This window comes from Oncorhynchus masou, chromosome 28 (genome assembly GCF_036934945.1).
Source record: "Oncorhynchus masou masou isolate Uvic2021 chromosome 28, UVic_Omas_1.1, whole genome shotgun sequence".
NCBI classification, from domain to species: Eukaryota; Metazoa; Chordata; class Actinopteri; order Salmoniformes; family Salmonidae; genus Oncorhynchus; species Oncorhynchus masou.
This window is the reverse complement of record NC_088239.1, coordinates 48004823-48029293: the sequence shown is the minus strand read 5'-3', so window position 1 is coordinate 48029293 and position 24471 is coordinate 48004823. Positions and strand designations below refer to the sequence as shown.

The 24471-nt window shown below is 42.6% G+C and overlaps 2 protein-coding genes across 4 annotated transcripts in view; one reads left to right on the top strand and one right to left on the bottom strand.

Annotated features, from left to right (window-relative positions):
• LOC135517743 (serine/threonine-protein phosphatase 2B catalytic subunit gamma isoform-like) overlaps positions 1-15191 on the top strand; it is a 31775-nt gene extending 16584 nt beyond the window's left edge. The window contains exons 10-13 of one of the 3 annotated variants that reach the window (XM_064942315.1): positions 7977-8061; positions 9354-9451; positions 11328-11354; positions 13659-15191. In XM_064942315.1, the coding sequence (XP_064798387.1) occupies positions 7977-8061; positions 9354-9451; positions 11328-11354; positions 13659-13816 (368 nt within the window). In that variant the 3' untranslated portion in view covers positions 13817-15191. Of the gene's footprint in view, positions 1-7976; positions 8062-9353; positions 9452-11327; positions 11355-13649 lie in introns of all 3 variants that reach the window. The other 2 variants (XM_064942314.1, XM_064942316.1) reach the window with 2 other exon arrangements.
• Positions 15192-15285: 94 nt separating this feature from the next.
• LOC135517744 (dematin-like) lies at positions 15286-24471 on the bottom strand. Its single transcript, XM_064942317.1, has 16 exons — positions 24299-24471; positions 20947-20992; positions 20787-20864; positions 20492-20563; positions 20203-20283; positions 20061-20105; positions 19786-19882; positions 19658-19702; positions 19425-19559; positions 19237-19340; positions 18917-19037; positions 18805-18845; positions 18672-18717; positions 18043-18110; positions 17835-17915; positions 15286-16071 (listed from the first exon to the last, which is right to left on the bottom strand). Exons 2-16 carry the CDS (start codon positions 20953-20955, stop codon positions 15958-15960), a joined length of 1137 nt encoding a protein of 378 aa, XP_064798389.1. The 5' UTR covers positions 20956-20992; positions 24299-24471; the 3' UTR covers positions 15286-15957.

Below are 24471 nucleotides of genomic sequence, written 5' to 3'. Positions count from 1 at the left end.
AGCTGATGATGCAGGGAGAGCTGCACACAGTGGACTTCCTTCTAAGGCAAACCGGATCAGTGCTAGCAGTGTAACTCAGGTTCAAAGGCCCATGATTACTGCATACAAAAGATGTAGGATTGGCAGGGGCATTCAGAGGAGTTAGAGGGACAGAAATGAGGTTACTTACATTATGACTGCCAACGCCCCTGGGACAATGTACATTTGCAGCAGCACTACGGCGACTCAAGGGTAGGGATTATCTGAGTTGGGCTTGGGTCACTGATAAATCATTTTCTCAAAGCAACCTTTAAATGCATGGACAGGGTTAGGGCTGGGCGATATGGCCAAAATATCATATTGAGGTATTTCAACAACAAAGAAATGACGATTTGCCTGTATTTTATGTTTTTAAATAGCCTAGGGACCATCGGTAAATTACATTTCCACACTGCCACAAAGGGATGCACGATATGGGCAAACAATCTAGGCCATATTTTTCAGCAAATGTTGCAATTGCCAATTTGACTTGCAATTTAGAGGAAAACACTTGGGTGACCTGTTGTAATCATGGAAATAGAATGATTCATCTAATTATATAGGTAGAATATAATGGTGTGCACTTTTAATACAGTGTTTGACATGATAACAAATTAAAATGCAAGGGAGGAGTTATTGTGGCAGGGTAGGATCCAAAGTGTTAAGTTTTTCCTCTGGAATGCTATAATCTTTGGCTACATTTAATGTTTTCTCTTAGCTAGTTCATGTAGCTAACATTAATTCTTTGCATATTCCTCTTTGATTTAGAAGGTACTGTTGCACAAACAACATGCTGATTTAGGTCTATATCACTGGTATTATCAGGCTGTATAGCTAATTACGTTTGCTCTGACTCAGTACATTTATTAGCCAGCCAACCAGCTAAAACGATTTAGGCCCAACTTGCTAAGAAAAGACAAACTAGCTGTTTGCAGATGTAACAGACACAAACTACTAGTGAATTATGGAACGCTACTGGATTTATACTAAGTTGCAAGGTAAAAACAGAATTGTTGTCATCAACAATGACCTTAACTGGTGCCTCCAGAGATAAAACCTCTCTCATCGTCACTCAACGCCTAGGTTTACCTCCACTGTACTCACATCCTTCCATACCATTGTCTGTACATTATGCCCTGAATCTATGCTGCCACGCCCAGAAATCTGCTCCTTTTATTCTGTCCCAACGCACTAGACGACCAGTTCTTATAGCCTTTAGCTCTACCCTTATCTTACTCCTCCTCTGTTCCTCTGGTGATGTAGAGGTTAACCCAGGCATGTAGCCCCCAGTTCCACTCCTATTCCCCAGGCGCTACCATTTGTTGACTTCTGTAACCGTAAAAACCTTGGTTTCATGCATGTTAACATCAGAAGCCTCCTCCCTAAGTTTGTATTATTCACTGCTTTAGCACACTCTGCCAACCCTGATGTCCTAGCCATGTCTGAGCCCTGGCTTAGGAAGGCCACCAAAAATTCAGAAATGTCCATCACCAACCACAACATTTTCCGCCAAGATAGAACTGCCAAAGGGGGTGGAGTTGCAATCTACTGCAGAGAGAGCCTGCAGAGTTCTGTCATGCTATCCAGGTCTGTGCCCAAACAGTTCGTGCTTCTACTTTTAAAAATCTACCTTTCCAGAAATAAGTCTCTCACTGTTGCCACTTGTTATAGACCCCCCTCAGCCCCCACTGTGCCCTGGACACCATATGTGAATTAATTGCCCCCAATTTATCTTCCTTGTTTGTACTGTTAGGTGACCTAAACTGACCTAAGGTTAACAACCCGGCCGTCCTACAATCTAAGCTAGATGCCCTCAATCGCACACAAATTATCAAGGAACCTACCAGGTACAACCCTAAATCCCTAAACATGGGCACCCTCATAGATATCATCATGACCAACTTGCCTTCTAAATACACCTCTGCTGTCTTCAACCAAGATCTCAACGATCACTGCCTCATTGCCTGCGTCCATAATAGGTCCGCTGTCAAATGACCACCCCTCATCACTGTCAAATGCTCCCTAAAACACTTCAGTGAGCAGGCCTTTCTAATCTACCTGGCCCGGGTATCCTGGAAGGATATTGACCTCATTCCGTCAGTAGAGGATGCCTGGTTATTCTTTAAAAGTGCTTTCCTCACCATCTTAAATAAGCATTCCCCTTTCAAAAATTGTAGAACTAGGAACAGATACAGCCCTTGGTTCACTCCAGACTTAACTGTCCTTGACCAGCACAAAAAGATCCTGTGGCATACTGCATTAGCATCGAATAGCCCCCGCGATATGCAACTTTTCAGGGAAGTTAGGAACCAATATACACAGGTAGTTAGGAAGCAAAGGATAGCTTTTTCAAACAGACATTTGCATCCTGTAGCACAAACTCCAAAAAGTTCTGGGGCACTGTAAAGTCCATGGAGAATAAGAGCACCTCCTCCCAGCTGCCCACTTCACTGAGGCTTGGAAACACTGTCACCACTGATAAATCTACGATAATCGAGAATTTCAATAAGCATTTTTCTCCGGTTGTCCATACTTACCACCTGGCTACCCCTACCCCGGTCAACAGCTGTGCACCCCCTACAGCAACTTGCCCAAGCCTCCCCATTTATCCTTCACCCAAATCCAGATAGCTGATGTTCTGAAAGAGCTGCAAAATCTGGACCCCTACAAATCAGCTGGGCTAGACAATCTGGACCCTCTCTAAAATTATGAGGCAATTGTTGCAACCCCTATTACTAGCCTGTTCAACCTCTCTTTCGTATCGTCTGAGATCCCTAAAGATTGGAAAGCTGCCGCGGTTATCCCCCTCTTCAAAGGGGGAGACACTCAAGATCCAAACTGTTACAGACCTATATCTATCCTACCTTGCCTTTCTAAAGTCTTCGAAAGCCAAGTTAACAAACAGATTACCGACCATTTTGAATCCCACTGTACCTTCTCCGCTATGCAATCTAGTTTCCGAGCTGGTCGTGGGTGCACCTCAGCCACGCTCAAGGTCCAAAACGATATAACCCCCATCGATAAAAGACCGTACTGTGCAGCCATTTTCATCGACCTGGCCAAGGCTTTCCACTCTGTCAATCACCACATTCTTATCGGCACACTCGGCAGCCTTGGTTTCTAAAATGACTGCCTCGCCTGGTTCACCAACTACTTAGAGTTCAGTGTGTCAAATCGGAGGGCCTGTTGTCCAAACCTCTGGCAGTTTCTATGTGGGTGCCACAGGGTTCAATTCCCGGGTCGACTCTTTTCTCTGTATACATCAATGATGTCGCTTTTGCTGCTGGTGATTCTCTGATCCACCTCCAGGCAGATGACACCATTCTGTATACTTCTGACCCTTCTTTGGACACTGTGTTAACAAACCTTCAGACGAGCTTTAATGCCATACAACACTTCTTCCACGGCCTCCAACTGCTCTTAAATGCAAGTAAAACTAAATGCATGCTCTTCAACCGATTGCTGCCCGCACCCGCCCGCCCGCCCATCTACCATCACTACTCTGGACGGTTCTGACTTAGAATATGTGGACAACTACAACTACCTATGTGTCTGGTTAGACTGTAAACTCTCCTTCCAGACTCACATTAAGCATCTCCGATCCAAAATGAAATCTAGATTCAGCTTTCTATTTCGCAACAAAGCATCCTTCACTCATGCTGCCAAACACCCTCGTAAAACTGACTATCCTACCGATCCTTGACTTCGGCGATGCAAAATAGCCTCCAACACTCTACTCAGCAAATTAGATGTAGTCTATCACAGTGCCATCCATTTTGTCACCAAAGCCCCATATACTACCCATCACTGCGACCTCTATGCTCTTGTTGGCTGGCCCTCGCTTCATATTCGTCACAAAAACCACTGTCTCCAGGTCATCTATAAGTCCTTGCTAGGTAAAGCCCCGCCTTATCTCAGCTCACTGGTCACCATAGCAGCACCCACCCGTAGCACGCGCTCCAGCAGGTATATTTCACTGGTCATCCCCAAAGCCAACTCCTCCTTTGGCCGCCTTTCCTTCCAGTTCTCTGCTGCCAATGACTGGAACGAATTGCAAAAATCACTGAAGCTGGAGTCTTATCTCCCTCACTAACTTTAAGCATCAGCTGTCAGAGCAGCTTACCGAACATTGCATCTGTCACAGCCTATCAGGAAATAGCCCACCCAACTACCTCATCCCCATATTGTTTTTTTTTCCTTCTCCTTTGCACCCCAGTATCTCTACTTGCACATTCATCTTCTGCACATCTATCACTCCAGTGTTAATGCAACATTTTCATTATTTCGCCACTATGGCCTATTTATTGCCTTTACCTCTCTATTCTTACTACATTTGCACACACTATATATAGATTTTTCTATTGTGTTATTGACTGTATGTTTGTTTATCCCATGTGTAACTCTTGTTTGTCGCAGTTGCAAATGAGAACTTGTTCTCAACTGTCCTACCTGGTTAAATAAAGGTACAATTAAAAAAGCATTGTTAAATGTGCTGTATTGACCATGTATTGTTCGTCTCATGGTCGACGAACAACACGTGCTCCTTTAGTGAGAGGGGGCAGGGCTATGTCTGTATTGAAAGCAGCAAGGGCAGAGAGAGAAGGCTCAAATAGCTAAGTAAAATATAAAAATGGATGTTACACACGGCGTATCGCATTTAACAAACCAAACATTCAAATACTGTTATAGAAGGTAAAGTAAAAACCCAAACCGGTCCGTGCATCAATACCGGTATATCGTAAAATATGGTATACCGCCCAGCCCTAGACAGGGTCCAGGAGCCAAGATGATTTGGATGGACTCCGTCATTCCTATAGAGCATCTTCTGTTTCCAAAAGGTATCTATGAAAGTTATGACAACAGAACTACAGTGTTATTTTAGCGAAGTGTGTAATGCCAGCTGAATCTGTGCTTAGCTACATTGTTACTTTTTTTATCCTCAAACTCCCCAGTCCTTAACGATTACAAGCATACCCAACATGATGCAGCCACAACTATGCTTGAAAATATGGAGCGTGGTACTCATTAATGTGTTTTGGATTTGACGCAAAAATTACACTTTGTATTCAGGACAAAAAGTCTAATGCTTTGACACATTTTTTTGCAGTATTACTTTAGTGCCTTGTTGTAAACGATGTTGCACACTTTCCTTTCCTTTTTTTGACTGTCAATTAGGTTAGTGTTGTAACTACTATGTTGTTGATCCATCCTCTGTTTTCTCCTATCACAGCCAGTAAACTGTTTTAAATTCACTATTGGCCTCATGGTGAAATCCCTGAGCAGATTCCTTCCTCTCCGGCAACAGAGTTAGGAAGGGCGCCTGTATCTTTGTAGTGACTACAGTTGAAGTCGGAAGTTTACATACACCTTAACTAAATACATTTAAGCTCCGTTTTTGACCATTCCTGACATTTAATCCTTGTAAAAATTCCCTGTCTTAGGTCAGTTTGGATCACCACACTATTTTAAGAATGTGACATGTCAGAATAATAGTTGAGAATGATTTATTTCAGCTTTTATTTCTTTCATCACATTCCCAGTGGGTCAGAGGTTAACACATTTAATTAGTATTTGGTACCATTGCCTTTTAAATTGCTTAACTTGGGTCAAACGTTTTGGGTAGACTTCCATAAGCTTCCCACAATAAGTTGGGTAAATTTTGGCCCATTCCTCCTGACAGAGCTGGTGTAACTGAGTCAGGTTTTTAGGCCTCCTTGCTCGCACACGCTTTTTCAGTTCTGCCCACAAATTTTCTATAGGATTGAGGCCAGGGCTTTGTGATGGCCACTCCAATACCTTGACTTTGTTGCCCTTAAGCCATTTTGCAACAAATTTGGATGTATGCTTGGGGTCATTGTCCATTTGGAAGACCCGTTTGCGACCAAGCTTTAACTTCCTGACTGATGTCTTGAGATGTTGCTTCAATATATCCACATAATTTTCCTTCCTGATGAAGCCATCTATTTTGTGAAGTGGACCAGTCCCTCCTGCCAAAAAGCACCCCCACAACATGATGCTGCCACCCCTGTGCTTCACGGTTGGGATGGTGTTCTTTGGCTTGCAAGCCTCCCCCTTTTTTGTCCAAACAAACGATGGTCATTATGGCCAAGTAGTTCCATATTTGTTTCATCAGACCAGAAGACATTTCTCCAAGAAGTACGATCTTTGTGCCCATATGCAGTTGCAAACCGTAGTCTGGCTTTTTGATGGCAGTTTTGGAGCAGTGGCTTCTTCCTTGCTGAGCGGCCTTTCAGGTTATATCAATATAGGACATGTTTTACTGTGGATTTAGATACTTTTGTACCTGTTTCCTCCAGCATCTTCACAAGGTCCTTTTCCTGCTGTTCTGGGATTGATTTGTACTTTTCGCACCAAAGTACATTAATCTCTAGGAGACAGAACCCATCTCCTTCCTGAGCAATATGATGGCTGCGTGGTCCATGGTGTTTATACTTGCGTACTATTGTTTGTACAGATGGACGTGGTACCTTCAGGCATTTGGAAATTGCTCCCAAGGATGAACCAGACTTGTGGAGGTCTAAAAAAAATAATTAAAATGCAGAGTTCTTGGCTGATTTCTTCTGATTTTCCCATGATGTCAAGCAAAGAGGCACTGAGTTTGAAGGTACATCCACAGGTACACCTCCAATTGACTCAAATGATTTCCAATTAGCCTATCAGAAGCTTCTAAAGCCATGACATAGTTTTCTTGATTTTTCCAAGCTGTTTAAAGTCAGTCAACTTGATGTAACTTGATGTATGTAAACTTCTGACCCACTGAAATTGTGATACAGTGAATTATAAGTGAAATAATCTTTCTGTAAAAAATTGTTGGAAAAATTCTTGTCATGCACAAAGTAGATGTCCTAACCGACTTGCCAAAACTACAGTTTGTTAACAAGAAATTTGTGGAGTGGTTGAAAAACAAGTTTTAATGACTCCAACCTAAGTGGATGTAAACTTCCGACTTCAACTGTAGGTGTATTGATCCAAAGTGTAATAACTTCACCATGCTCAAAGTGATATTCACTGTCTACTTTTTCTTATTTTTACCCATCTACGAATAGGTGCCCTTCTTTGCAAGGCATTGGCAAACCTCCCTGGTCTTTGTGGTTGAATCTGTGTTTGAAATTCACTGCTCGATTGAGGGACCTTACAGATAATTCTATGTGTGGGGTACAGAGATGAGGTAGTAATTAAAAAATCATGTTAAACACTATTATTGCACACAGAGTGTGTCCATGTAACATATTACGTAACTTTTTAATCACATTTTGTATTCCTGAACTTATTTAGGCTTTCCACAACAAAGGGATTGAATACTTATTGACTCAAGACATTTTAGCAATTTTGAAAAACAATTCTACCTTGACATTATGGGGTATTGTGTGAAGGCCAGTGACAAAACATAAAAATGGAATCCAAGTCAAACTACAACCTGGGGCGGCAGGGTAGCCTAGTGGTTAGAGCGTTGGGCTAGTAGCCGGAAGGTTGCAAGTTCAAATCCCCGAGCTGACAAGGTACAAATCTGTCGTTCTGCCCCTGAACAGTTAACCCACTGTTCCTATCATTGAAAGTAAGAATTTGTTCTTAACTGACTTGCCTATTTAAATGAAGGTAAAATAAAAAATAAATAAAAAACGTGGCCAAATCACACTTCAGTCTTCAATACCTGTTGTTGCACAATACCTTATCAAAGCTTCTATTGATGCCACATGCCAGCTGAGTATCAGCTGAGCTGTGTGCGTGTTTGTTCGACTTTAAAGGAGAGTCGAGACGGACTGATCTACTGATCTAGCGTCATGAATAACTATTCAATAATATTTATAGATCACAATTTACCCATGAGTTTTGATGCTCTTGAACACTTCCAGTGTGTGTAGTGATGGGTAATTTTAGTTTCACCAGTCCCTTACCCCCCCTCTCTTTCTCCCCATTCCGCTCTCTGTCTCTCTCAGCTGGAACTTCTGCTGTGAGGAAGGAGGTGATCAGGAATAAGATCAGAGCGATCGGGAAGATGGCCCGCGTCTTTTCTGTACTCCGGTAAGTGTGTTTGTCTCTATATGGTTTTATTGATGACGTAATCAACCTCTGTAAAGGTTTTTTTTAATTTTATTTTTCCATTTTATTGAACCAGGAAGGGCTCATTGAGATTTGAAATCTCTTTTTCAAGAGCTTCCGGGCCAAGATAGGCAGCACCAAGTCATTACACAATTACAGACAGACAACATGAAACACTACAAGTAATCTAGTAACAACCATAGAATTCACAAGAGTATAACAAAATCATAAAACGGCAAATTAAAAACATTGACAGGTCAGGGAATCCGTCTCAAGATCATTCATTAGTGATTTAAAAATACTAATTGGGACAAGTTCTTCCAGTTTAAAAGTATTTTCTAGGGTGTTCCAAGACGATGGCGCAGAGTACATAAAAGCCGTTTTACTAAATTCAGTTCGGACACTTGGAACAGTTAGCAGGATAAAGTCCAGCGAATGAAGAGAGTACCCACCACATTTCTGAACAATAAAAATGCCCAAATAAAAAGGTAGTAAACCCAAAATGGCTTTGTAAATAAAAGTATACCAGTGACAGCCTACGAGTGACTAGAGAAGGCCAGCCAACCCTGGTGCAGTGGTGCTTAAGGGTTTTTCAGTTTAAAATAAATCTCAAAGTGCCATGATAAAGGGTGTCAATTGATCCCAAACACTGAGCGGTAGCATTCATATATAAAATATCGCCATAGTCTAGTAAAGGCATGAATGTAGCTGATACTAGCCCCCTGGCTTCAAAAGAAAAACGGGCCTTATTCCTAAAATAAAAACTTCAATTTTAAAAGAGGCCGTTATATCAATTAAAATTCCAAGATATTTATTTATATAAGGTTACAGTCTCAATCTCCTTGCCCTGACAGGTAGTAATGGGTGAAAGGTTCAGAGATTTATTTCTTGCTTTAGAAAACACCATTAGTTTAGTTTTGTCAGTATTGAGGATGAGCTTCAATTGACACAAGATATGTTTGAACCGTATAAAAAGCAGTTTGCATGTTCTGGAAAGCTTTTGTGAGAGACGAGGCACAACAATAAATAACAGTATCATCAGTATTAAAGTGAAGTTGCACATTTTTGCCTTAATTATTTATATAAATAGTGAATAAGAGAGAACCAAGTACAGAGCCCTGGGGCACACCATTACAGACCGTATTGATGAAAGACCTGCCAACAGATTATATCTGGCCTTGGTTAGGTTCAGCTTTCAATCCAATCTTTCTATGGTGCCTCCCTTGTAACAACCATGCGTTTGAATTGAAAATGGAATTTGTGTGTGTTGACAGAGAGGAGAATGAGAGTGTGTTACAGCTGAAGGGGCTGACCCCGACTGGGGCCTTGCCTGTAGGAGTTCTGTCTGGAGGACGGCAGACCCTGGAGAGCGGTACGTATGCACACCTAAACCTACACACAAACATACACCTACACTCTAACCTGAATTACTATGGCATCATGCTTTCTCTTTTGCCTGCACTCAAACCCACCAACAGACAAAATCTTCATCACCCCCCCTCTCGTTCTCTCTGACTCACACACTCATACACCCACACTACTAAATCACTCACTCCCTCTCTCTCCCAGAATGCACACTACCTCTCACTCACACACACCAATCCCTAATCCACATTCTCCTTTAACCGACAAAAATATATTTCAACCTCGATCAAGCTCTTAAACCAAAAACATTCCTGCACTCTTTCTGCACTAACCACTGTGACTGGGTGTATGTGTGAATGTCACTGTAAATCCTAGTACTCCTGTGTCGGGGTTGAGAGGGGAGAGGGCAGTCGGTAGGTTGGGGATGTGGTTGAATGATCATTGACTGACTGACTGGATTGATAACAAGTCACTGACTATAGATGTTTGACACTCTCTAAATGCATTGATAACATACACTGCATGGCCAGTATGTGGACACCTGCTCATCGAACATCTCATTCCATAATCATGGGCATTAATATGGAGTTGGTCCCCTTTTGCTGCTATAACAGCCTCCACTCTTCTGGGAAGGCTTTCCACTAGATGTTGGAACATTGCTGCAGGGACTTTCTTCCATTCAGCCACAAGCCTTAGTGAGGTCGGACACTGATTGGGCGATTAGGGTTGGCTCGCTGTTGGTGTTCCAAATCATCAAAAAAGGTGTTTGATGGGGTTGAGGTCGGGGCTCTGTGCAGCCCAGTCAAGTTCTTCCACACCAATCTCGACAGACCATTTCTGTATGGACCTCGCTTTGTGCCCGGGGGCATTGTCACGCTGAACAGGAAAGGGCCTTCCACAAACTGTTTCCACAAAGTTGGAAGCACTGAATCGTATAGAATGTCATATGCTGTAGCGTTGAGATTTCCTGTCACTGGAAGGGGCCTAGCCCAAACCATGAAAAACAGCCCCAGACTATTATTCCTCCTCCACCAAACTTTACAGTTGGCACTATGTATTGGGGCAGGTAGCGTTCTCCTGGCATCCGCTAAATCCAGATTCGTCCATCGGACTTCCAGATGGTGAAGCGTGATTCATCACTCCAGAAAACGGGTTTCACTGCTCAAGAGTCCAATGGCGGCACGGTTTACACCACTCCAGCCGATACTTGGCATTGTGCATGGTGATCTTAGGCTTGTGTGCAGTTGCTCGGCCAAGGAACCCATTTCATGAAGCTCCGGACGAACAGTTGTTGTGCTGATGTTGCTTCCAGAGGCCGTTTGGAACTTGGTAGTGTGTTTCAACCGAGGACAAGACCATTTTTACACGCTTCAGCACTCGGTGGTCCCATTCTGTGCGTTTGTGTCACCTACCACTTTGCGTCTGAGCCGTTGTTGCTCCTAGACGTTTCCACTTCACAATAACAGCACTTACAGTTGACCAGGGCAGAAATTTGACAAACTGACTTGTTAGAAACATCGCATCCTATGACGGTGCCATGTTGAAAGTCACTAAGCTCTTCAGTACGGGCCATTCTACTGCCAATGTTTGTCTATGGGGACTGCATAGCTGTGTGCTCGATTTTATACACCTGTCAGCAAGGGGTGTGCCTGAAATAGCCGAATCTACTCATTTGAAGGTGTGTCCACATACTTTTGGCCATGTAGTGTAACTCACTATAGATTGTTTAACACTGAATGCATTGAAAACATAATTCACTGACTATATATGATGTTTAACACTCTCTGAATGCATTGATTACTCACTGATCTGGTTCTGTTGGTAATGTTAACACTCTCTCTCTGTATGTTTTGGGCATGGCTCTACTACTCACGCTTACACAGCTACCGTAGAGGCAGAAGAGGCACGAGGTACGCAAGTCATTTGTCATCTCCCTTTCTCTCTCTTTTTCTCTCTCTCCACTCCTCCCTCTTCAAAGTTTGAGCTTATTGTTGTTTATGTACATATTACCAACTCTACCTTCAACCCATCAGAGACTAAGGGGGGGTCTACTAAGATATATGGAATTGGTTATGTGATTTGAAATTAAGACCCCTTGAAGTAACCCCCAAAAATATGTAAAACATTTTTTGATTAATTATTATTTTGGGCCTTACTGCTATTAGCCTATACAAAAACAGTGAATAACAGATGGTTCCAAAAAAAATATCAAAAGGAAGTTTGTTTTGAAGTGTCTCTCCTATATCGGAGCGATATTAGAAAGATCAGGAAGTGTTTTTAATTTTTTTTTTTTATGTTTACATGTATTTAACCCTATATTTTTGGCATTAAATAGTCTCTATATATACTGCACTTCCATTCATTTTTGTCAACTGATACCGGGGACCTACAGACGAATCTTGTGAGGCCAGTGGGCATCCCCGGGCAAAACAACCGACATGTACATGTTTGTGAGAGTCATCTTTGCACAGAGGGGTCATATTAGTTTGTCGACCAAACGGTTCGGACCTTACAGACAGAAGTTGGCAGATCAGCTGTACCAACTTCAGCCGAGTCTGACACTTGTGGAGGTCGTAGAGCAAAATGGAGAACGCCATTGTGAGAGTCATCTTTCCATAATAGTTTGTAGGCCATTCGGACGCTACAGAGGATTTTTTGAGAAGACCAATTTTCGGGATGTCTCATGGTCTGACAAACACTGCTCTTGCGCTATCACCTTTCACCTCCGATGCGGAAGTGCGACATAGGCAGATGCGGTGGATTGAGTTGCATCCATTTAAAAAAAAAAAAAAAAAAAAACGTCTCTAGCTTATTTATTATGCTCATTTGATTTCCCCGGGGGCGCGGACATCAACCTTAGGGGGTTTAAGGTATTTTTTTTAACGGGGTTAATTGCAGTTTTGTGGACAAAATGTTGCCCATTAGTCAGTATTGATCTACATAACCACCATGTAAACAGTGTTTCTCATTTTTTTTTGTTAGCTTAACTAGCAACACAAAATATCAGGCTATTGACCTTAAAGTATCAGACAGTTTATGCCAGTTTGCTCCCCTCCACTCCTTCTTTCTCTACCCTGCACTCCCTCTTTTTCTCTTCCACCTGGTCTCAATCTCTCTCTCGTTTGTTTGCCCATGCTGCCTTGATGTTCTTGAAGTAAGTGTCTTACCTCTAACCACCAAATCTAACAACTAAACCTCTCTCGTCTGAGAAAAAAAGAAGAAACCCACACACTGCTCTTTCTAGTATCACAGTGATACTAACAAGAGCAGTGTGCAGGTTTCTTCTTTTTTCTCATGTTACCATGCACCTGCAACAAAGAGCTCAGATTGGGGAGTGCCATTTGAATAAAATATCAGACTACTTTACCATGTATTAGTGACTAAACATTACCATATTAAACTAGTTTACCATGTATTAGCGACTAAACAGTACCATATTAAACTAGTTTACCATGTATTAGCAACTACCATATTAAACTGCTTTACCATGTATTAGAGACTAAACATTACCATATTAAACTACTTTACCATGTATTAGTGACTACATTACCATATTAAACTAGTTTACCATGTATTAGCAACTAAACATTACCATATTAAACTACTTTACCATGTATTAGTGACTACCATATTAAACTGCTTTACCATGTATTAGCGACTAAACATTACCATATTAGACTATACTAGTTTATCATGTATTAGTGACTAAACATTACCCTATTAGACTATACTAGTTTACCATGTATTAGCGACTAAACATTACCACGTTAGACTAGTTTGCCATGTTTTGGCGACTAAACATTACCATATTAGACTATACTACTTTACCATGTATTAGCAACTAAACATTACCATATTAAACTAGTTTACCATGTATTAGAGACTAAACATGACCATATTAGACTAGTTTACCATGTATTAGTTACTAAACATTACCATATTAAACTACTTTACCATGTATTAGCGACTAAATATTACCATATTAGACTATACTACTTTACCATGTATTAGCAACCTAACATTACCATATTAGACTATACATATGACCACTACCTAGTACCTTATCCTTTCTCTTTACCCATATACCTCCCTTACCCAGCATCATCCCAACCTAGAGTTGTATCCCCCTTACCCTCTTTATACCCTGCAACTGTGGTGTGTGTTGGGTTCCTGCACTGATGCTAAACTCTACATCTCTCCACCAGCCATCCAAGGGTTCAACCCGCAGCATAAGATCCAGTCCTTTGAGGAGGCCCGAGGTCTGGACAGGGTCAATGAGAGGATGCCCCCCCGCCAAGATGCTCCTCCCCCTTCCAACAACCTTACAGCCAGCGCCCCACCCGACAAGAACGGGACCAACACACAGGCCTAGACACCTGGCCCACCTCCCTCACTCTCTCCCTCTGTTTTTCCCTCTTCTCCCTTTTTCTCTTGTGCCTTTCTCCCTCTCTGCTGTCCTCTCTTTTTTCACTGTCTCCCGTTCCCTCTTCTTCTCCTCTTCGTCTCCTCTTCTTTCTCTCCTCTCTTTTCTCCCTCTCTTCCTCTCCTTCTCTCCCTCTCTTCTCTCTGTGAGGGGCAGTAGGATGGGTCTTTCTTACTTGGCCTCCAGAGAATCAGTCCAACATCATGTTTATTTATTTCATCTAGAATGAATCTAATGTCATCAGTTTAAAAATGGATCTGAACAAATGACACATGATGATTTAAATCTACAGTGTACATTTCTATAAATGATACATAACGATTCAATATACAATGTACATTTCTATGTAGACTGGCCCTAGGCTGGGGCTTCACTGCCGTATTAAATAAAAGGCAAATCCATTTTGTAATTTTGAGTTGATATTTGGGATAATATTCAGAACACATTTTTATCTGTTACTACTTTGTGTGCTTGGCAAAGGAAGACCTGTGCTGTAACTCATATAAAGGTCTTTACTCATCTAAGATATAAAGTATCTCAGCTATGGTACCTAAAATATGAAGTACCTACGCTATGGTGCCTAAGATAAAGTTTAAAGTACATTTGCCGTGTCTGTTTGTGTCCCACCCAAAAAGAGCAAGCAAGAGCACTTGAGTAAAAAAGAATAATCGATTGGAACCTCCATTGCATTAAATCCATCCTTTCTTATGCCAATGATAGTGTGACAGAGTATTGACATTTATATTATATATGTACATTATAAATGTTCCCTTCTCTCAATGTGATTTTGACTTTGTTTTTATTATTTTTTTTATTTTTACGAAAAGTAGAATTAGGCGTTATACCTAGATCAGCCAGGGGGGTTGAAGTAAAGATGAGAGTTGTCTCTTTGCGAAGATGTCAGATGGTTACCAGTGGAGGAGTTGAAGATTGTGTGTGTGTGTGAGAGAGAGAGAGCAAGATGTATGAGTGAAAGTTTTGTGTGTGGAGAGGATGGGAGTAGGTGGATGATGACTAAGTGGAGGTGAGTCGGTGAGACGAGTGGCTGTTTGCAGTGTGGGTTTTTGGTTGTGGGGGAGGGGGGCGTTAATAGAGAATGGTTTTGTGGAGGTGTACTGTATGTAAGGGGGTGGGAGAGGGGGGCCGGGGCCTCATTTTGTTTCTGACTTCTGTTCCAGCTCCTCAACATATCTCACAGAATGTACAGAGATTGTTTAATCAAGGTTTTTCTTAATAGCTGAATAAAAAAAATGTTTTTTTTTGTCAAGTACTTGTACTGCGAGGCCTCTGATTTCTGTAGATGTATCACTCCATTCAATAAAAACTGAAAAGGAACAATTTTGTTAACTTGTAAAATTTGTTGAAAACAAGTTTCTTTTATACATTTCGCATTCTACAAATTAAAAAAAAAACACAGCTTTATTTTATTCATATTTTATTCATTTTCTAAACTCGGCATATACACTGTAGGGTTGGGAGGTAGGGGTTATGGGTCTGGTCCTTGGTTCGATGTGGGATTGGAATGTTTGTCATTTCTGATGTTCCACATGGAAAAAAGATTGCTCTACTGTTTTGCGAGACGAAGAGATATAATCTCTCTTGGTCAACCTCAATCTTGGGTAACACATTAACATGAATTAAGAACTAATACGTTACAGAAGACAAAGATCCCAATCGATCAATCATTAACCACATTTACAAGATCTCTGATAATGTACATGGATTTATCATGAAAATAATATTTCCAGTTTCTGAGTGTATTAAAAGCCATAATTTGTATTGTGTGTGTGTAGGCGGTTGCGTCTGTGTATGGGGGTAGGAAGGCAGTAGATACTAGGAGATTCTCATTGCAAATGATAGGGTTGGTTAGGGTCAGGCTTGTCTCTATACTGATGCTCTATAGTAAAGCTAGTGGTGACTAAAGGAAACTAAGGAACATACAGATAGAAGAATATGTGTACGATATGATATAGGATAAGTTAGTATGTGATATGGATAGTTAGGGAGTGATAGTTTGGTGTTGTGTGGTATTCTTCGTTAGGCAGTGCAGCGGTTCCTGTTTCCTGTCTGACGGATAAGGTCACTTCCTGCTAGAAAAGTTGAACGTTTTTCTTCAGATTATTTCGTTTCCATAGCGACAGGCGGTCGAACTCAGCAATGGGCATTCCGAACAGACGCTCAAAGTCCTCAGGAGAAAGGTGTCTCTGAGGAGAGAACACACAAACACTTAGTAACACACACACACAAACTAACACATTTCAGTAGTAACACACATATGACATACATACAGTTGAAGTCAGAAGTTTACATACACCTAAGCCAAATACATTTAAACTCAGTTTTTGACAATTCCTGACATTAAATGCTAGTAAGAATTCCCTGTCTTGGGTCAGTTAGGATCACCACTTTATTTTAAGAATGTGAAATGTCAGAATAATAGTAGAGAGAATGATTTAAATCAGTTGGGTGAATTCTGGCCCATTCCTCCTGACAGAGCTGGTGTAATTGAGTCAGGTTTGTTGGCCTCCTTGTTCACACACGCTTTTTCAGTTCTGCCCACAAATCTTTTATAGGATTGAGGTCAGGGCTTTGTGATGGCCACTCCAATACCTTGACTTTGTTGCCATTTTGCCACAACTTTGGAAGTATGCTGGTGGTCATTGCCAATTTGGAAGACCCATTTGTGACCAAGCTTTAACTTCCTGACTGATGTCTTAAGATGTTGCTTCAATATATCCACATCATTTTCCTCCCTCATGATGCCATCTATTTTGCGAAGTGCAGCAGTCCCTCCTGCAGCAAAGCACCCACACAACATGATGCTGCCACCCCTGCTCTTCATAGTTGGGTTGGTATTCTTCGGCTTGCAAGCCTCCCCCTTTTCCACCAAACATAACGATGGTCATTATGGCCAAACAGTTCTATTTTGTTTCATCAGAGCAGAGGACATTTCTCCAAAAAGTACGATCTTTGTCCCCATGTGCAGTTGCAAACTGTAGTCTGGCTTTTTTATGGCAGTTTTGGAGCAGTGGCTTCTTCCTTGCTGAGCGGCCTTTCAGATTATGTCGATATAGGACTCGTTTTACTGTGGATATAGATATTTTTGTACCTGTTTCCTCCAGCATCTTCACAAGGTCCTTTGCTGTTGTTCTGGGATTGATTTGCACTTTTCGCACCAAAGTACGTTCATCCCTAGGAGACAGAACGTGTCTACTTCCTGAGTGGTATGACAGCTGCGTGGTCACATGGTGTTTATACTTGCGTACTATTGTTTGTACAGATGAACGTGGTACCTTCAGGCGTTTGGAAATTGCCCCCCAAGGATGAACCAGACTTGTGGAGGTCTACAATTTTTTGCTGAGGTCTTGGCTGATTTCTTTTGATTTTCCCATGATGTCAAGCAACGAGGTACTGAGTTTGAAGGTAGGCCTTGAAATACATCCACAGGTATACCTCCAATTGACTCAAATGATGTAAATTAGCCTATCAGAAGCTTCTAAAGCCATGTTAACTTAGTGTATGTAAACGTCTGACCCACTGGAATTGTGATACAGTGAATTATAAGTGAAATCACCACCTTCCGGAGACACCTGAAACCCCACCTCTTCAAGGAATACCTAGGATAGGATAAAGTAATCCTTCTCACCCCCCCTAAATGATTTAGATGCACTATTGTAAAGTGGCTGTTCCACTGGATGTCAGAAGGTGAATTCACCAATTTGTAAGTCGCTCTGGATAAGAGCGTCTGCTAAATGACTTAAATGTAAATGTTAAATGTAAATAATCTGTCTGTAAACAATTGTTGGAAAAATTACTTGTGTCATGCACAAAGTAGATATCCTAACCGACTTGCCAAAACTATAGTTTGTTAACAAGGAATTTGTGGAGGGGTTGAAAAACTAGTTTTAATGACTCCAACCTAATTGTATGTAAACTTCCGACTTCAACTGTACATGCACACACAAACCTCCAGCCTGGTACGGTCCACGCCCGGCGGAAGCTTGCAGCGTCCTCTATGGGTGACTATGAGCATTTCATATGGGTAGATCTGAGGAGAAAACACAGTGTTGGCTGGGTCTTTTTTTTTTTATGGAAAAGAATTTAGTATCTTAAAGAAATTTCACTGTGATTTTAGTGGGGTTTTGTCTGTGTGCATAGTGGGTGCTAGTGCTCACCGTCTGTTCCAGCATACTTGGCAGTGAGTTTCCTCTGTCCATCCTTTCCCGCGGTGCCTCTCCATTCTACACACACACACACACACACACACACACACACACACACACACACACACACACACACACACACACACACACACACACACACACACACACACACACACACACACACACACACACACACACACACACACACACACACACACACACACACACACACACACACACACACACACACACACACACACACACACACAGTTAGTGAAATCCAAAATGCACTATAGGTAGATAGACATGACTTGAGCAGAGGGAAGAGTCGCTTTGAAAACACGTCCGGGATTCAATCGGATCGTGCTTGTAGACAATGAAGACATCGGTTCAATTAGAAATTGCCTTTAAAGGTCAAGCATGTTATTACGCAGATCTAGCGCATATCAAAATGAATCTCAGCCTAACCTCTTACCTCTTCAGTTGCACAACACGACAGGGAGGGACAAGAAAAAGGAGAGTGAAATAGTTATATTCATACATAAATATAGACTTAAATATATATATATATTGGTGAACTTGCTTGTGTGGGCCCAACTTCACTACCACAAGTGCTTTTGTAACACATGCTAATAGCCTACCTGCTCTGCCCTGATCCCCCTCTATAGCGAACTCTGCTGACTGCATCTGCATAGAGGTAACACGCGTAAGTTATCAACCACAAACACACACACATACACCTACTGCAACGCACGCACACACACACACACTCACCCTGGTCAGACCTGTGCGGGAGGAGGACTTCAAGGAGGAACCTGTAGTAATCAGAGCAACCAATCAGAATCAGGTTCTTACACACGCACACACACACTGGACTGTAACTTACTGGTGTGCATGTGCGTTCTATCTGGCAGTGACTGAGTCTTCCTGCGTCCAATGCCAAGTAGAGCCTTCTCCTTCTCCTCCTTCTCCTCCTTCAAGATCAGCCTGCCCAGGTTAGACTTGATCTGGCACACCCACGTCACACACACGCACGCACACGCACACACACACACACGCAGACATACACACCATCAATCAATACATATTGACTAGTGAAGACGGTTACACTTCCTATGATAATATGTTTTGCATTATAATGCATTATACATAGCTGAAAAGGCGTTATGAAAGCACTTATAAGACGGTCTCCGTGGGATGGGTTACCTTGTGGAGCTCCTGCTCCTGCAGTGTCTTGGCGTCATCAGTCAGGTCTTCAAATTCATCCTTCCCCTCTTCCTCTTCCTCCTTCTTCCTCCTCCACTCGATCTCTGTGGCAACAACAGGAGAGATTAGACCACACACTACCAGTACCTCTCCAATCACGCGTGCGTGTGCGTGTGTGTGTGTGTTACCCATAGTAGCTAGTGAAGGAGGACAAGGCCAGTACTCTGTCTCTATCTTTGAGGGCAGGTTGGGGTCTGGTTTCTGAGCTGCTGGGAACATAGACGACTGGATGATGCTGGCCATCACGTGCTGCTTGCTGACCTCTACAGACAGGCAGAGAAAGAATCAGACACGCAAAGACACACACACACACACTCTTAGAATTATCAGACACACACAAGCTCAAACAAATATACTGTACCCTGTTTAAAATTTGGCAGCTTCTTGTAGATGTTGGCACCATTATCTAAAATAAAACACAGAATTAGAAAAGTAGATGTGTGTGTGTGTTTGTTTGTGTGTGCAAGTGTGTGTGTTGTTTGTTTGTACCTGGCGTGTGGAAGTGTTGCTGTACAGGGGTGGCTGTCTTTCGGAGCTGCAATGTGGAGCCTCCTGGAGACCCTCCCCCCTCTCTATACTCCTTCAGCTGAGAGAGAGAAGAGAGAGAGAGAGAAAGAGATACGGAAAGAGAGAGAGAGTTACTACTGCTGGGTAACTGGATTAAAAGAAAGACCCACCCAACACAGAGAAATAAAGGGAGGAAGAAAGGGGGAGAGAAGAAGGGGAGAGAAGGAGAGGGAGGGAGGGTCACAGAAGTGTCTTACCTCAGGAGAGGGAGGAGGAGAGATGGAGGAAGGAGAGAGGGATCTCTGGAGAAGGAAGAGGAGAACACAGTCACATCCCACTCTCCCCCCTTTTTATACAGCCGTTATGAGTTACTTACTCTAACACGAAGTGTGTGTGTACCTCTCTACGGGGCGTACGCGGCGCGTCTAGCGGTGAGAAGGTGAGGTGGGGTTGGTAGGTCATCAAATCTGGTCTCTCCACCTCCAGAATAGCACAGACAGCATTGAATCACAAACACGCATGTACACATGCACCAATAAACCACACACACATACCCCCCACAAAACCATGCACACACAGACCCCCCACAGAAACCATGCACACACACACACACACATACCCCCCACAGAAACCATGCACACACACACATTCCCCCCACAGACACCATGCACACACACACAGACCCTACCTGTAGAATACTTTTATCTCTGGGCAGAGCAGCAAGATCCCTGTACTCCACCACTTCGTCATTCACACGGGCCTGGAGGAAGAGCAAGAAAGTGTGTGTTGGTGCTATGTGTGTGTGTGTGTGTGTGTGTGTGTGTGTGTGTGTGTGTGTGTGTGTGTGTGTGTGTGTGTGTGTGTGTGTGTGTGTGTGTGTGTGTGTGTGTGTGTGTGTGTGTGTGTGTGTGTGTGTGTGTGTGTGTGTGTGTGTGTGTGTGTGTGTGTGTGTGTGTGTGTGTGTGTGTGTGTCTCTCTCTTACTATGATGCTGGGTGAGCCAGGAGCACTTGGACCCCGCAAGGAGGAGGATATGCTGCCCGGGGCTGGCCGTCCCTCCACCTACACACAGACATTATAAATCATACCTAACCCTTCCCTCCACCTACACAGAGGAAGACGTATGTGTGTGTGTGTGTGTTACCTTCTGCATGATGGTGAAAATCTCTCCTGTGGTTTAAACCAGATGGCTTTGAGAGAGAAAATAGAGGGAGGTTAGGAGGAGCGGAACAACTCAGTCATGTAGATAAGGATCAAGATTCATAAAGCCCTTCTTTCTGATGGAGGATATTGTTGCCACTGTGAACTGCATTCACAAGCTCCTCACAACAACATCCCACTCACACTGTCTCACACACATACAGCCCAAAACCACTGCCCTCAATAGTCACTCGACATAGTGTGACACACGCACCCTCTGGCTGTATGTGATGAAAACAAAGATTCTCTTCAGTGGCGGTGTGTGGGTAAAATCACTGGGGAAGTCTAGCCAGAAAACAAAAAGCCATATTACAACCTATGTGTTGTGATAATTGCGTTGTTTGCTCTATAACCTGTTAGTTCATATGCCTATCGACCATGATACATAGGCCTAAGGCCGAGACAATAAGAAGACACCGTGGAATAAATTCAACCACACCTTTGTTTCATCACAAAACAGGAGAACAACTTCTGTCCACAAAGCACAATGAGATGCAACAATTCAAGTTGTTTCTGTCAATGACGTATTGCTCTTGATGTAATGTGATTGGAGTGACGCCAAATCCAAAATGGCTTCCCTTGACACTTTTTTTTGGTGCGCCATGACCATTCACAGTTGAGCTCAATCAGTTTAGCTCAACGCTGATTGGCTGTTATTTTATACTTTTTTTACTAAGGGAGGCCTAATGCCCGCTGACTTCCCTTGCATTCAATGCTACTGACAGCAACAATGTCATACTCAGATAGAATCGCCTACACATACAGAGACAGCGATGTTTCGCTCGCTCAGATGCTTTCTATGATGAGATACATTCAGCCTCCTGCGAATTGAAGTAAAATTATGAAACACATAGCGACGAAAGATCAATTATTTTATACAAATATTTTGCTCTGTCAATTTTTGTTTGTGCACGATGACTCCCTTGGCATGCTAAGTTAACATATGGAATTATTTTAAGATGGTCATACCAAGGATCATTTAGCTATGTGATTTTTTATTTTAAGACACCTTAATGTATGAAAAAAATATATACAAAAAATATTTGATGAAACGTTGAATTTGGCCTTACTGCTATTAGCCCACCGAAACCGTTTGAATAACAGATTCACTACATGGAACAACAGATAGTCTAGAAAAAAATGTAAAGGAAGTTTGTTGTGAAGTGTCTGTCCTATATCTGAGAGAAAAAAGAAAGATCAGGAAACAACTTGTTTTTTTTTACACCTTTTTAACCCTTTATTCTAAACAATAAACTACTTCCATATATATTCCATTCATTTTTTCAACTTGTACCGGGGTATCTTCAGATGAGGCGTGTGAGGCTTGTGTTTGTCCTAGAGCAAAACAACCAACGTGTACTTCTTCGTGAGAGACTCCATTAGACGGGGTCATAATATTTTGTAGGCCAAACCGTTAGGCCGCTACAGACGTTTTCGTGAGAAGACCAATTTTCAGGATGTCTCGTGGTCTGAAAACCACTGCTGTAGCTCTGCCACCTTTCGCCGCAGATACGGAAGGGCGACATCGGCGGATACGGTGGATTGATGCATCTAATGTAACAAAATAGATATCTCTAATTTAAACCAACGGATTTTGATGGGGACTTTTGTATTTTGCTAATTAGATTTGCACTGTGGATCGGACATTGGCTCTAGGGGTTAAAGAAAGAGAGAAATGTTAATAGAGAGAGGGAGAGCGAGTGAAGGAGGAGATTGGGGGTAGAGGGATGAATTCCTCTGCTGAAGGATCTATTCATCCTCTTACCCTCCTTTCCCATCGATCTCTTTACTCCCCTTTCTCTCCATTTGCCCTCTCCCTGGCTAGGTTCTGGTTGGCCTCACCTTCTCTCTGAAGTGCACATGTTTGTCAGATTTTTTTAAACCATTCCTTAAAGATTCAGGCACCCACCTCCATCCTTCCCCCTCCCCCTCTCCTGCCTCCTCCCGCTCTCTCTCTAACTGAACTGTTTATCAGTCCTGCCAGTCAGGCCGACGCCCAGCCAGCCATCACCACGGTTACACTCCCCACACTGGGGATCATCACTTTGGAGAGGCCTCCTCTCCTCTGCTTTCTCTCTCCCTCTGGCTTTCTATGTCCCTCTCCCTTTCTGTCTCCCCCTCTTTCTCTCCCAGTCCCTCCTTCCGCCTTTCTCACACAAACACACAGATGCACACACACACACATTGGTACAGTGTGTAGACAGCAGTGTGGGGCAGCTCTGAGCTCTCTGCAAACTGTGTTAGCAGATTAATATTGATCTATTGGGATCTGGCCTGGGATCTGTTGCTCTGAGAGTGGATCCGGCTTAGGAGATCTATAGTGAGCAGGCAGGCCGCAGACGCCACAGTAAAATATAGATGGGGTCTAGTCTATAGGGTAATATAAGAGTTAATAGCTCCACCTTGCCCTCTTATAGGCATTGCTTATACCTATCCAATCTGTTCAGATCTACGTAAGTGCTTACGGGTTGGGGGGGTTAAGGGTTGTTTGTTTGTGGACAGTGCCCTTGAGGACAGACTCAAGTTCCCAACCCTGCTCACAGAGGAATTTCCTTTAGAACCACATCCTGCATGGCCACTGCCCCCCAAAAAACACACACTTTCTCCTCTCTCTCTTTCTTTCTCTCTCTGTCTCAATTCCATGGGCTTTATTGGCATGGGAACAATATATTTACATTGCCAAAGCAGGTGAAATAGATCATAAACAAAAGTGAAATAAGCAATCAAGGTCTAATTAAGCACAGTCAGATGGCTGGCCTGGTTTGAACGCGTAGGGCTCGCAATAGAGGGGCCGCGTAAACATGCGCAGCATACAACATCACGGAGTGGGCTGGCTGGTGCCCTTGTCTGATTAAAGATACAGTTTGGAGTCGCTTTCAAGGAGTCATATTTGCTATGATAAAGATGTATAACAATATAGCCTCAAAATAGATAAGCATGTTCAACGCACCAGATGAACATAGGCTCATTTAGGTTATAGCAGCCTATTAGTAACATATCATGTAAGCCTATCATATTATAGGCTCTCTATCCAATAAGACTATAATAATCACGTCATACGGCTTTCCGTCGATAAATGCGCACGAGGGTGAATGAGACAAAGAGCTGCCCGTAGCAAAACAATATGCTTGAATTATTTACATGAAATGTGCTTATCAGCCCCTGTAATAATATGATATAGGTCATTATTTATCCTTCCCGGACGCCCTCGGGCCAATAGCCCTAGTTGATTTTCAAATGCAATGTTTTTATAAACGTGCCTAATAATAAAATGAAATCAAATAATCCGATTTTACCTGCCAATCAAACCGATCGATCCGCTGTCATCAACAAAATAACACGAACTATAATGATGGGAACAGATCAAGCATGCCAGAATCCCATCAGTCGCGTGCCATGGGCGAGAGGCTTTCGGTTTAACGGCGCTCCTAGACACGGAGGACAGTGGAGGAAGGGAGGATGTACGCGT

What these genes read in the sequence shown, in the direction of transcription:
- LOC135517744 (XM_064942317.1), bottom strand. An exon ending in CTGGCTCACCCAGCATCATA is followed by an intron (nt 20,564 to 20,786) that starts GTAAGAGAGAGA and finishes CTCTTCCTCCAG; the next exon opens with GCCCGTGTGAATGACGAAGT. An exon ending in GGGGGATCAGGGCAGAGCAG is followed by an intron (nt 18,111 to 18,671) that starts GTAGGCTATTAG and finishes GTGTGTGTGTGT; the next exon opens with AGAATGGAGAGGCACCGCGG.